This window comes from Odocoileus virginianus, chromosome 13, assembly GCF_023699985.2.
Source record: "Odocoileus virginianus isolate 20LAN1187 ecotype Illinois chromosome 13, Ovbor_1.2, whole genome shotgun sequence".
Taxonomy (NCBI): Eukaryota; Metazoa; Chordata; class Mammalia; order Artiodactyla; family Cervidae; genus Odocoileus; species Odocoileus virginianus.
The window spans coordinates 13,229,257-13,242,585 of NC_069686.1; the positions used below are offsets into that span (position 1 = coordinate 13,229,257).

At 32.4% G+C, this 13,329-nt stretch overlaps 1 protein-coding gene across 1 annotated transcript in view; it reads right to left on the reverse strand.

Moving 5' to 3' along the window:
* The window catches only part of AGPS (alkylglycerone phosphate synthase), a 138,537-nt gene that overhangs the window by 25,109 nt on the left and 100,099 nt on the right, over window positions 1–13,329 (reverse strand). The window contains exons 14-17 of the mRNA XM_070475984.1: window positions 12,818–12,930; window positions 6,886–6,955; window positions 5,988–6,049; window positions 2,293–2,382 (exon numbers count right to left, since the gene is read on the reverse strand). Of these exons, the coding sequence (XP_070332085.1) occupies window positions 2,293–2,382; window positions 5,988–6,049; window positions 6,886–6,955; window positions 12,818–12,930 (335 nt within the window). The remainder of the gene's footprint in view (window positions 1–2,292; window positions 2,383–5,987; window positions 6,050–6,885; window positions 6,956–12,817; window positions 12,931–13,329) is intronic.

The window sequence follows — 13,329 nt, forward strand, 5'->3', positions numbered from 1 at the left end:
CTTGAATGTTTACATTTGAAGTACCAGATTTACAAAGTTTAAGACAAATTGGAGAACTATGTTAACTACAAGGGCACTATCACTACAAATGACCATGTTTAAAGAATATAGAATGAAATGAGTTTACAGCAATTAGAAAATATGTATCACTCACATGAGAATCATATCAATAAACAGAAAATATAATTAATATTAGTAGAACACTGCCACCTTCCCACAAACCCAGGATCTATATTATACAATTCAGTTTTCAATAGAGAGGTAGGCTTCTAAATTTACAGTAAAGCTTGATTGATCAGTATCTCAAACAAAGTAGAAATAACCTTTTTTGAAAAACCTTAATTTGGGACCGTTTCAGAAAATGACTTAGAACTAAAACCTATTAACAGCTCAATTCTATCACTTAAGACACTTAAATAGCAATGACTTCCAAAATCATCTGAACAAGAGATAGTGTTGCTGCCAAAGCTGTTATATTATTCTTTAATTTCTAAAAAAAAAAAAAAAAGTGCGCTATATACTTTTCAAAGTACTGTACTTATATTAGACTCACTGGCTAGTAATCTCTTCCCACAAATTTTGTTCAGAAAATTTAGGGTTAGAATTCCAATACACAAAATAATTTTTAAAAGACAGAAACGAAGTAAAATCAGTAAATGCACACTACAGCTGAATTCTTTTCCTTAGAATCTTTGATTTCAATGAAATCTACAACTATTTTAAATTAATTTCAGAATAGCTTTTTAAAAAAGGATTTAAAAAGTCCATCTCACACATTCAAATGTTTACACTCAACACAGAATAAACTCCTTAGCCCTTATTAATCAGTCCAAATCAAACTCAACTAAAATTAAACTCTACTTAAATGTTAGTTTAATCAAGTATGTGTTATTAAAACTATATTTAAAACTCCTATTTACCGAAACACTCAATTAACTTAGACTTTGCACATTCTAAACTTTGGTTTTATAAGATAATCATAGAAGCTAAAGCATTAGGCTTTTATCAGAAAATCCTTAAAAAAATGGCCACAGAATAAATTACATATGATCAATTCAGTATATATATATATAACAATTCTATCCACCTGCAGTACAATACATAATGAAGATCCTTAGGCCTTATGAGTACCATTTAAAGAACCTAGATTTAAGTGTTATTACAGGAGGTGTCCTAAAGGCAGAATATTTTACTTCCCAGTCACTTTCAGTAAGTAGTAGTTTATCACAATGGTAGTCTCATAATGGAAGGGGAGATCTCAAGAGATGCTGAACAGGGAAGAAGGGTAGAAGAAGGAAGAAAGGATATCTGTTGAGCTAAGGTTTGACATAACAAAAGAATAAAAAATCCTCAACTCGACAAGAATACACCCTATTATTTTAAATGCTTTAACTTTTACTATTAATAAATGACTTTTGGATTAGTGGGCCCAATTTGTTCTCAGTTTTATAATACGCGACCTGACAGACTAGACAGGTAGGCCTCTTATTCTGTGAGTTCACAGAGAAAATTAGTATCAAAAGACAGGACACAAAGTGCCCCTTCTCAAGAAAACATCCTTTGGGTCTGCTGCTATTTAAGAGGACAAGATTATTAGCTAACTGTGATCCAATATGGATCATAACTGTCCCATGTGGAAGACATTAGCCATATGTGTCACTGTAAATTTAAATTATTTGAATTATTGAAGTTTAAAATTCAGGTCCACAGTCACACTAGCCACATTGCAACAGCTCAACAGCCACATGTGGCTTGTGGCTACCATACTGGATAGGACAGATACAGAACATTTCCATCATCACAGAAAGACCTATTAGAGAGCAATGAGTTAACCTTCATTTGGGTCTTCTGGCTCCACTCATTCCTACATTCCATACCCAATGATTTAATCAACAGCCGACAAAGTGGTTAAAACGCTTTTTCTCTATTAGAGAAAGAGCTATATTGAATGTGTTTACAAACACATGTTTACAGTTTCTCGACTACCTATGAAATGTACAGTTGCAATAAATGAAGAAGTCTAGGAGTTCAGACATTTGACTACCATCGTGCTGTCCTGACAGGGCGGAAGGCTCACCTGTGAAAGGGAGTTCTACTTCTGTTGGGCTCAGGACCACTGTAAAAATCCTAGTTGCATAGTCCAATAAGTCACTAACACGGCAAGTGAAGTTTAGGAAAGCCTGCTAAGTGGAACAGACTGAAGCTTTTCCTCAGCTCACAAATTACACTTTTCCATTAATTTTAAAAAGTTTTTTTTAGAAGAAGTAGTATAAGAACAACAAAAAAACTCACCTGCATGTAGAAAGAGGAGCAAACTGAACACCTTTCTCTTTGCATTCCCTTGTTATCCTTTCTTTTACATTTCTACAGAGATCTACAACCCTAGAAAACAAGAATGGAATACAATATTAAGTTTTCATGTAAGTTTCAAAAATTCCAATAATTGCTGGTTTATCAGCACATTTGAAGTCAAAAATTCTTTTAAAGTTTATGTTTATTCCTTCAAGAATGAACAAGAGTCATGATCATTCAAACTGAGCCTTCCATTCAAAAATTCAAGGGAGCAAAGTCCTTCCCTTTTTGTCACAGGAAAGACAGAAGTCAGAGGAGCATACTCAGGTCTCCTGAAGATAAGTTTCCTACTCCAAGGAAAATCCAATTTTGAAATAAATTTAACTGTAAGATTTTAAAAACTTTTTTAAAAGTTCTAAAGAAAATGTTAATGAAAATTCAATTTGGGTTATGGGAATATCCCAGTTGGTGCTAGAGGTAAAGATTCCACCTACCAATGCAGGAGACACGGGTTTGATCCCTGGGTTGGGAAGATCCCCTGGAGGAGGAAATGTCAACCCACTCCAATATTCTTGCCTGGAAAATTCCATGGACACAGGAGCTTGATGGGCTACAGTCCATGGGGTCACAAAGAGTCTAACATGACTGACCATGTGCATCCACATGCATGCACGACCCCCCCCCCCCCCGCCACATACACACAATCTATTTCCATGTCTAAGAAGTCTTCCTTAATTTAAAAAGAATTTCATTAGTAATCACACTATTACACCCAATGTTCAATAGATTATTTTCAAGCACTAGGCTAAAATCCAGCTCAACAAAGACTTACTGAATACAAACTATGTGTAAAGTTATGCCAGACTATTTAATATTAGAAGTCAATGAAAACAGAAAAGCAAGGCACAGCTCTTAAAGGGGAGGGAAGACAGGCAATATTTAACAATATTAATCTATTTTTTAATGTGAGTTGTAACATATTTTCATAACCATATATTTTGTTTCATCTGGAAAATAAGACTCAAAGTATACATAAGGCATTTTATCCTCCAATAAACATCGTGGCTACATATTGATGATGATTCTGTGTTTTAAACCTTGGTCTTTAGAACAGAAAAGATGACCAAAGTTACCTATATTTCCAATAAGAATGAAGAATAAATAATTAAAATATAAATATGTCAAAATAATATAAATATGAATATTTTTATTATATAAATATTATTTATATAATTATATATTTATTATATTATATATTTATATAATAAATTTAATATATTATATAAATATATTATAAATATATAAATAAATATATATTTATAATAATAAATATATAAAATATAAATATGAAAAAGGTTGTAGTGTTTTATTAGCATGTCAATTTTATAAATATAGTATGTAAAAATTCTATAAATTCTGACTTTACAAAACAACACTGAAATTAAATTCTGCTTTATTTTGTGAGAGCTGAAGGCAGATAAATAAAATCTGCTTAACCTTAATATCTATAGGAGTTAATGTGCATTACAAATTTATAAAGGTAATAAGTTCTTTATTATGACTCTAGAAAATGGAATTTATGTACTACTTGAATGAGATACTTTCTAGAAATTATTTGTATGGAAGGAGTTCTGAAAGTATCTTCTCACAAAGCTCATGCAAAGGTCAATACAGTCCATTTGGACCAATCACTACTTATGAGGCAAACATAACTGTGTATACTTTTAAATTCTCACCTGACCTTATTAGCTAATTTAACACTACTGACCATTTCTTCCTTGAAAACAACTTCCCTTGGCTCCTCTCACAGCACTGGTTTTCTCCAGATCTTCTAGACTGTATTCCTCAATTTCCTTTGTTAACTCTTATTTGGATGACTTAAATGAATCCTTTGTTTGTATCCCTTAAGTGTTGGGGTTCCCTAGAGTTCTTTCTCGGGCCTTCTTTTTTCCTTCATTCATTTACCTGAAAATGTATCTGCTCCTTTGGTTTTAATCACAAATCTCAAGCTGGTATCTCTAAAGTCTTCTAATCTCCAACTTGGATCTCTTAAGCAGCTATTTTTATAGGCTACATTCTAACACTGTACCAGAGTTCATTCACCAGACTTTATACAGAATATACACTGAGCACCTAACAGGTGCAGTCACTGTGCTAAGGCCACAGAGGAACACATTAAAACTAGTAAGACCAATAATCCCTTAAGTGATTTATGCACAAAAAGGCCAAGCAATCTAATAACCTGTGAGGGTTGAAGACTCCAATCCCATGGTTTGCTGCTAAATATGGCCTCTACCTAGCTAAAGGTTTAAGAGAAAGCAAGTTACTAAATGGTAACAAGTAAATTTTACGTCAGGAATACAGCTGCTTTCTCTTAGTTTTATTTATTAATACTTTAACTGAAGACATTGTTTTAAATGAAAACTAATCAAGTATTTAGCCCTGTATAAAACAGATATAGTCAGTGAATTGAAAAACTATGTCAGAATATACAAGGAAAGGATAAAGAAAAATGAAGAAAGTGCATGATCAGTTTCCACAGTTGGAAGAGTTTAAAGACAAAAGGGAAATCATCAGTTAGCAGGAATTGATGACAAGGAAACTCATGATACTAACCCATTTTCCCCAGTAAGGAAAAGTATTAAAGACTAAAGTGGTCTCTGAGACAACTATGAACAGCTCCCAAACTATATCTGCTGTTCAAAAGTGTCAGATGTGGATGAGGTGATGATTCTTTTTATTTATAAGATTTATTCCCCCTATTGAAATTTAGCATCCAAAACTGAATGCTATGAATAACAGACTGATACTCTAAATTTGATTACTATCTTTCAGTGCATGGAGTATTAGCACCAATACACTGAAGTCAAAACTCATAGTAGATGAAGACAATGTAGAAAAGTAAAAAGTTTTCTGGGGGAGGAGAAAAAATGAGGTTAAGGTCGAACAAAGATGTTAAGATAGGTAACACTTAACAGGTGTGTTCAGTGGGATCTGTTGTATCTTATATGCTTTATTACAGATTTAAAATAATAAATTTTATAAAGAAAAAGTAAAATATACCTAGAATAAAAACGAACTAACAATTTCAAGAATTTCCTATTACTGAATGAGTTAACTCACAGGTCTATTTTTAATAAAACCATTTCACATTTCCCAATCAGCTTTTATTGTATTTCCCTAACCAATATTTGTATGTATACATGTATATAATTTTAAAACAGAAATTATACATAGCTTCCTAAAATTGGATTTCTTTCAGAAATCACTTAAATTCAAGCTAAGATCTTGCTTAATAGTACACATACAAATATCAAAAGCTAAATGATATATTACAATAGGAGGTTATATTTTGGAGAGACTTTCTAGAGAACATTTAAGCATATTAACCATTTAAGAATTTAAATCAAAGCTAAGTCAAACCACATCATGACATTTAGTGTTCAATAAAATTCTTTAAAATGTAAATTTCAGTAATACCATCCTTCTATGGGGCATGGACAAATCGAAAATTTTTTAAATGGCTTGCAAATATGACATTCTGATGAAGACACTAATCTAAATAAAAGTGACTACCTTCTTTTAATGCTTCTTTACAAAATTTTAGAAGTTTACATATTCACACACAAAGATAAATTACTCCAGCAACTTGTATAGCATATTTTAATAATATCAGGCATTTTGTTTCATTTTACCTGTCCCAAGGAGCAGAAGTCTCAAACGATTCTCCTAATACATAGTATTCCAAACCCAAATCCTGTTAAGACATATACACAAAAATCAAGGAATTATAAAAGATGCAGAAGTCCACGATATTAGTAGTATTTCTTGTTCATTGTTAGTACTTCACGTTTCTAATTTAACCTTCTGGACTCTTTACAATCTACCTCAAAAGAGTACGGGAAAGTGGTCCCAAGTCCGATACACAACCTCCAGGAGGAGAGAAACTCGGTCTTGTTTTCCTCTGTGCCTTTGGCACAGGTGGAGTGCCTGAAACACGGGAGGAACGCAAACATTTGTCTAATGAATGCAGCTCTATCCAGGAACTGCCTATGTACACACAAACACTAGCAGGATAGATTTTAGTGGCCTGAATAAATAGCAAACTGACCAATACCAAAAAGTGATCATTAGGATCAAAGGAGCAGGGAGACAGGGAAGTCATGGGCAGAGGGGACTAGAGAAAGGAAAAGATATCTTCTTCAAATCAACTTTTCTTTAAAAATAAACTCAAGAATAGAGTGTTTCTCTTTGTAGTGACTAAATAGATAAAACACCTGGACCCATCTTGGCTAGGAAAATATGTTTTATAGCATATAAAATATATTGCTTATATAATAAGTAACTTATAATACTAATTTTTTTACCCAGAGTACAAATCTGTTCTAATATCAAAACTGGAAAGTCATAAGCCACCACAGAAGTGCAAAGGTATGAAAGAAAACTTCATAAAGTAGAAAAACCATAGATTCATGTCCATGTTAAATTACAGCAGGTTAAAATTTAAGAAAATAAAGAAAATTTTATTCACTTAAAATAAGAAAATGTATTGTTTGCAAGATAAATTGACAAGGGAAATATGAGATAACTTACTCGAATGTATGCAATGACATAGGTCAACAAATAACCTCTCTGTCCATTATCTTCTCCAGCTGCCAATCCCCTGTAATTAAAAAACAAACTGTCAATATATCTCAGATGAACTATTAAAAATAAATAATACTAACCAAACTGATCAATACCTCAAGATAACTGCTTATAAGATTAACAAAGATTACATCTCATTTTAATTTCAATCTCATTTATCATAGAGTTATAAAATGTGCTATCAAGAGAATAGGCTTGGACAACAAAAGTATTTTTAATATTCAGTTTAGTAATTAATTTCAAACTTTTATAGCCACCAAACTAGTAAACCTGAGTGATATAAACTCAGCCAATTCTATTCAGACTGTAAAAAGAACAGAGACTTAGCCATGAGAAATAAGCTTAAATAATCTTCACAAGGACAAGATACTTAAAATATTATTTTACTAATATTCTAATCTGTATATTCATGTATTATAGTCTTATTCATATATAAAGATTTGTAATGAATGACTACTATCTTCTAACACCAAGAAGTTTCTTGAATACTTGACATATAGCATCTGGAGTATTAGACATAGTGTTTACTTCATGGGACTTATCATTTAAAAGACAGACAAAACATACTTATACAGATATACTAAAATTTACAAAGTATCATACAGATCCATTTCAACCGAAAAGTAATTTTATACATAGAAGATGTATTTGGTGATCTAGTTAGAATTAATCCCATATAATGTATATTTCAGTCCAAGTATTCTATTTTGTTAAAGTCATTCTAATTTTAAAAGACTAGGAATGACTGATTTCCACTACCTTTAATAGTCTTTGATTTTGCTTTTTTCCACCACTAGGCAGAAATTAAAATTTAAGTAGTTTTAGTCAACTAAATAAAACTTACCCCAAACTCTCAAAGCACCCACTAAAAATTCCTCAATAAAAATAATGGAAAAATATCTTTTCTTGTGGCTTTCTTGGGCCATGATTGAGGGTTAACTTTTATGTCTCTCTTCTCAATACACTAGGAGATTCGCTGATAGCTCAGACGATCAAGAATCCACCTGCAATGCAAGAGACCTGGATTCGATCCCTGAGTTGGGAAGATACCCTGGAGAAGGAATGGCTACCCATTCCAGTATTCTTGCCTGGAGAATTCCATGGACAGAGGAGCCTGGAGGGCTACAGTCCATGGGGTCATAAAGAGTCCGACATGACTGAGCGATCAAGCACATATGCCTCCAGGAGATCTTCCCGACCTAGGGATCAAACCCACATCTCCTGAGGAAATACTGCAAGGCAATTTTAAGCTAGGATATATTGGCTAGATCAGATATGCCAGTGTTATAATTGGATACACATAAATTAGTATCACCCAGAAGGAGTAGTAAAGGCTTAGTAGGAATACCTCTAGTCTAGAACTACATGGGAACATGGTATAATGAAATGAAGGGGAGGTGTTTATTAGTAGAATGTTGATGAGCAAGGAAAACAACTTGCATCAAGCAGCTGAGATTGAAAAGTAAGGAGAAACAGAAGACTGTTCTAGGTTAGATGCGTATGGATATGAGACTGGGGTAGGGTGTCAAATAAAGTTCCAAAACAAAAAGGAAATTAGTCAGAAAATTGCTGTGGCAAGTGTTTGGAAAAAAACAGATCAACCCAGAGAAGGAAATGGCAACCCACTCCAGTATTCTTGGCTGGAAAACCCCACGGAAAGAGGAGCCAGGCAGGCTACATTCCATGGAGTTGCAAAGAGTTGGACATGATTGAGCAACTAACACTTGAACAGTGTAGCATATGTAACCAGGATCAAAAGAAATACAGAAGTAGATACCAATACATCTGTAAATTTACTACAGGATAGTTTCGACAACAAAAATCATTGGCAAAGAGAAAGATTAAGTGCTCCTTGGAAATTCACTCATTGAAATGATAATGATGGTAGCCTTTAAACAGCAGATTTTTAAGTGATTACTACTTTTTCTCTGCAATTTTCTCTGTTCATTTTTTAAACAATAAGCATATTTAAAATATCATGAAGTTATCAAAATTGTGGGGAAAATAACAGGATAAACAATATTCAAAATGTACATACATTTAATAAAATCATGACAAATTAAATTAAAAAATAAAATAAAAACAGATGAACCCATACCTCAGGTAGATAGGAACTGGAGTCAGACACTGACTCCAGGAGAGGAAAAACCCTACTGACAGAAGAAACAGACACAGTTCACGTAGAGGAGAGTGAAGACTAGGAAAGGGTGTAAGAGACCGTTGCTGGGAATCTTTGAGAAGCTGCATTCTGAGTATGTACTTGGTGAGAAGTAAGAGGTGTAAACAGTTAGCAGACCTGTCTATCATTTTTATATCCGGCCTACTGATATACAATATAGCATCTATATATATATCAGGATGAGAAAGAGTTCAACTTTGCAGTCCCAGGTCAAAGCTATTTTTCTTTAGATCCTCTTCTAAATCTGACAAAAAGAAAAAAGAATCTGCTTCACTTGGAATCTAGTACAACAAACTACAGAAATACGCATTTTTTTTTAATCTAAAGCAGGAAAAAACTAGATGTCCATTCTAAACCCATAAACCCCTGCAAAGAAAAGCTGTTCTGGCTTTGCTTTTCTGAATCACAGGTTTCCCTGCAAACTTAGCTTTTTGGAAGCTCTATTTTTTTTTAAGGCTTTCAGAATTACTTTAAGGTACTTAAAGTATCTTACCAGCCAGAATTACTTTAAGATACAATATGTAAATCACAGTAGGGCTTAGATTAAATGCTTGTAACTTGCCACTTTTGCAGCCATTTCAAAAAACTAGACTTAATTTCAACTGCCTTATGTTATCCATCCCCTACTTCTTACCCTTCTACCACAAATTTTAAATATCAATTAACACGATTCTTAAACAAATTTAAAGCTGTTTCATGAAGAAGGACTAGGAAGACTATTGAAAGAGTGAAACAATTTTTTAATATAAAAGAGCCACCTGGTGAACCTAATCACTCGTGTTAAATTACGTCAAACAACTTAAGCACTTTAAAAGTAACAATTTAAGTATAACCCTTTAAAAACAGTAATATATTACCTTAAGTTCTATGCTAAATATCAACACATCTGTCATGGTTGGTGACAGGCAATGTTCATTCTGCTTAGTTCTTAAAGAATTTAAAATATGTCACCAGCAAACATAGATAAACAACCAGAGTATGATTATTCAACATTTGCTATTATGTTCTGTCGGATCATATGTGTTCAAATATTTAACAGTGTTTGGGTGGGAGTGGAAGGCAAAAAAGTAAACTGCAAGATAATACACAAAAAAAGTTCTCAACTGTGGTGGAGACAGAGGATAAGACAGAAGAACAGAAAACAAAGTATAGATTAACAAAGCCCTAATTCAAAATAAAATACATAAGTTAAACTAACTTATTAAAACTTCATTAGAGAGAAACTTAGTGATGCTTTCCTTCAGCCAATCATGTAGGAGAAATGATTGAGGAATAAGAGTTGGCAGGGTAGCATCGTAAACAAAAATTCCTTGAATCTTCAGTGGCTGAAACAAAGAACTAGTGCCTAGAGAAAACTAGGGAAAAACCAGGACTTCTACTAGAAAACCACATGAAGATATAAGTATCAAAAAATCAATAAGAGCCCTAAGTAATCTGCCTAGAGATAGCATGGAGTTGTTCAACACAGACTTCTTCATCTAAATGAAGGGCACCAGATGAAATTATACTACAAAACTAATTACAAAACATAATTAAGAAATCACAAGTAATAGCAAAGAAAAAACTACACCCCAAGCAGGGTCTAAGTTTTTAATGCTTTACCATTGCTTTAAATAGATATCTCATTTTCTATAATCTATTTTTAAGGGATGAATTGATACAAATTTTTTTTAGTATAAACACATTGCTGGAATTAAATCAGTAGTCCTGGGTCTCACTATCAGTATCTAAAGAGACCTGAATCATCTTAAGATTCACTCTTACTTTTAAGTTGTAAATTGGCTGATGTTATATGAGAAAAACAAAACTGGCATTACATGAAAAGCCAGTTCACCACAGCTGGTAGTTCAAATTAAATAAAACTGACAAAATGGTTTATATAAATACCTAAAGATTAAAACACACTGTTTTAAAAACAGGGCAACATAGTAATCAGGCATAAATAAAGTAGAATAAAAGATGTCAGGGGAAAATAAAGCATTCTGGTTTCATTAATCCTTTCAGCAAATATTTAATCAAGCATATAGTATATATACCAGTCATCAATGGTGATGCCCCAAGAGACAGGTCATGCCCTATAAAAATTATGTGTGCATTAGGACAAAAAGGTCTTTTGTCACCATCCTATACCCAGTCTAACAGGAAATGTGCCACATAACTAGTAATGATTTGCTGGCTACTCTGAACTGAGATTATAATTATAGATTCTACAAAGTGCAATTTGTGTGTGTCCGCACAGAGGTGGGGGTGGGAAATAGCAAGGTGAATGTAAGCAAATTTAACCTTACAAACAATGATTAAAACATTAAAGCATCCATTTCCCTAAAAATGACTCTGGAAAGTTTTTGAAATCCCAAATAAATATTTAAATATATAAAGAAATAAATTTTTAAAGTTTCAATGTCTAATATTTAAGACTAAGTAGATATATAATATTTAATTTATAAATAAAAGGTTTTCATTTGAATCTCCTTAATTGTTTCTCACGGATATCATGGGTTTAAAGAAAAAAGTTTTCAAATCAAATTGCATATGTACTCCACATAACTTGGAAACTAAAAAAATATGTACACATACATTTCAAAAAATTTCAGAGTTAACCTGATATCCAAGCCAAATGATCATTAAATGAATCTTTATAGTACTCTTAATTAATTTGGTTAAAACATCAATAGTTCCCAAAAAGTATTAAGGAGAAGAAAAAGTGAAAGATTAATGAATTTCAGCTTTTACTAAAAAAAGTATAATTCCACTAGCCAGTTTTAGAAGAGGACAAAAATAAAACTGGAAGATTATTTTGTAATAATCAAGCATAGCTCAAAGGTAAACTAAAAATTAAGCCCGAGATCTTTTTCTCTTTAAGAATACTACACTTTAATACTAAGTTCAGAAAACCCTAAAGACAAAGGACTGAATATTATACATGAGGAAAGCACATAAAAGTGGAGCATTCTAAGACACATGGCTCCAAATTAAGTGTTCATTTGTTCTCATAAAGAACAGCAAAAAAAAAGGGGGGGGGGGATAAAAGTAAATATTTACACAGAACCCAGATTAAAGATAATGTATATGATATATTTTAAACTCTGAAAATTAGGAAGAAAAAAAAAGACTGGTATCCAGAAAACTGTCAGTTTATTATGTACTTAAAAATGAAAGGAAGAAAATGTAGCCCTGATAAATGACATTTTCACTATAGTTCTCATCCATCAATCTTATAATCCATCAAACAGACAGACAGAAACCACCCAATCATTATTCAGTTGGTTATAAATGTGAGATGTTTTCTGTTTCTTTATACTAGCACAAAACAGTAAGTGACAGGGGGTGGAGTATAGATAATTTATCAAACAGTTTTGATTAAACACAATTTCCTTTTAAAAACATACCATTTTTTATACATATACTATTACCACTAAATAGCAACATGACTGAGCTTTTTTCTACTTCACTTAGCACAACAAACAATTATAAAATTATTATTAATGAGAAAATACAATAAAAGATTCACTATGTCATGTATATGATTAGAATAGTAAGAGCAAGATACAAATTGAGCTTCCTACAAACCAACACATTTTAAGTAGACTGTCATTTATGAACACAAATTTAATATTTAAAAGAGTACATTAACAATTGCTCGGAGATACCAGAATTTCAGTTTAACTTTCTCTTGACATTATGAACTTAAAGCCATACCCAAATTTTGCAGCAATGTCATACACTTGTTTTTCATGTTGAAGAACCTTCTCACGATCCCCCTCAAACAGTAATGTAGCGACACTTAGCTGATTTGGATCAAATCCTTTAAACTACAAAAAAATATTATTATTACTGATAAGTTTCAGCCTACAAAACAATAAATCAAAATACATTTTGCTCTTTTTTTCTTCTGATCTCAGCTCAAACATACCAGCTCTTCAAAATTTGAGCTCTGGAATTTTATACATCAATCAAAAAGAAAGCTTAATGTACCTATTTAGGTTATCACAATAGAACAGTACTATGGAAAACCGCCTCATTTCAAAGTATGCCAAGGTGTCAATTACAATGATATATTGGTAAGGAAATACAAGAAATAACTTGCAAGAATTATAACTGTACCAAAGAATCAAATAAAACTACCAAAATGATAGAACATAATAAAGTAGCATTTGTTGAGGATGTTTGGTGGTAGGGAAGTAAAAAACCAACAGCATCCTTAAATACCA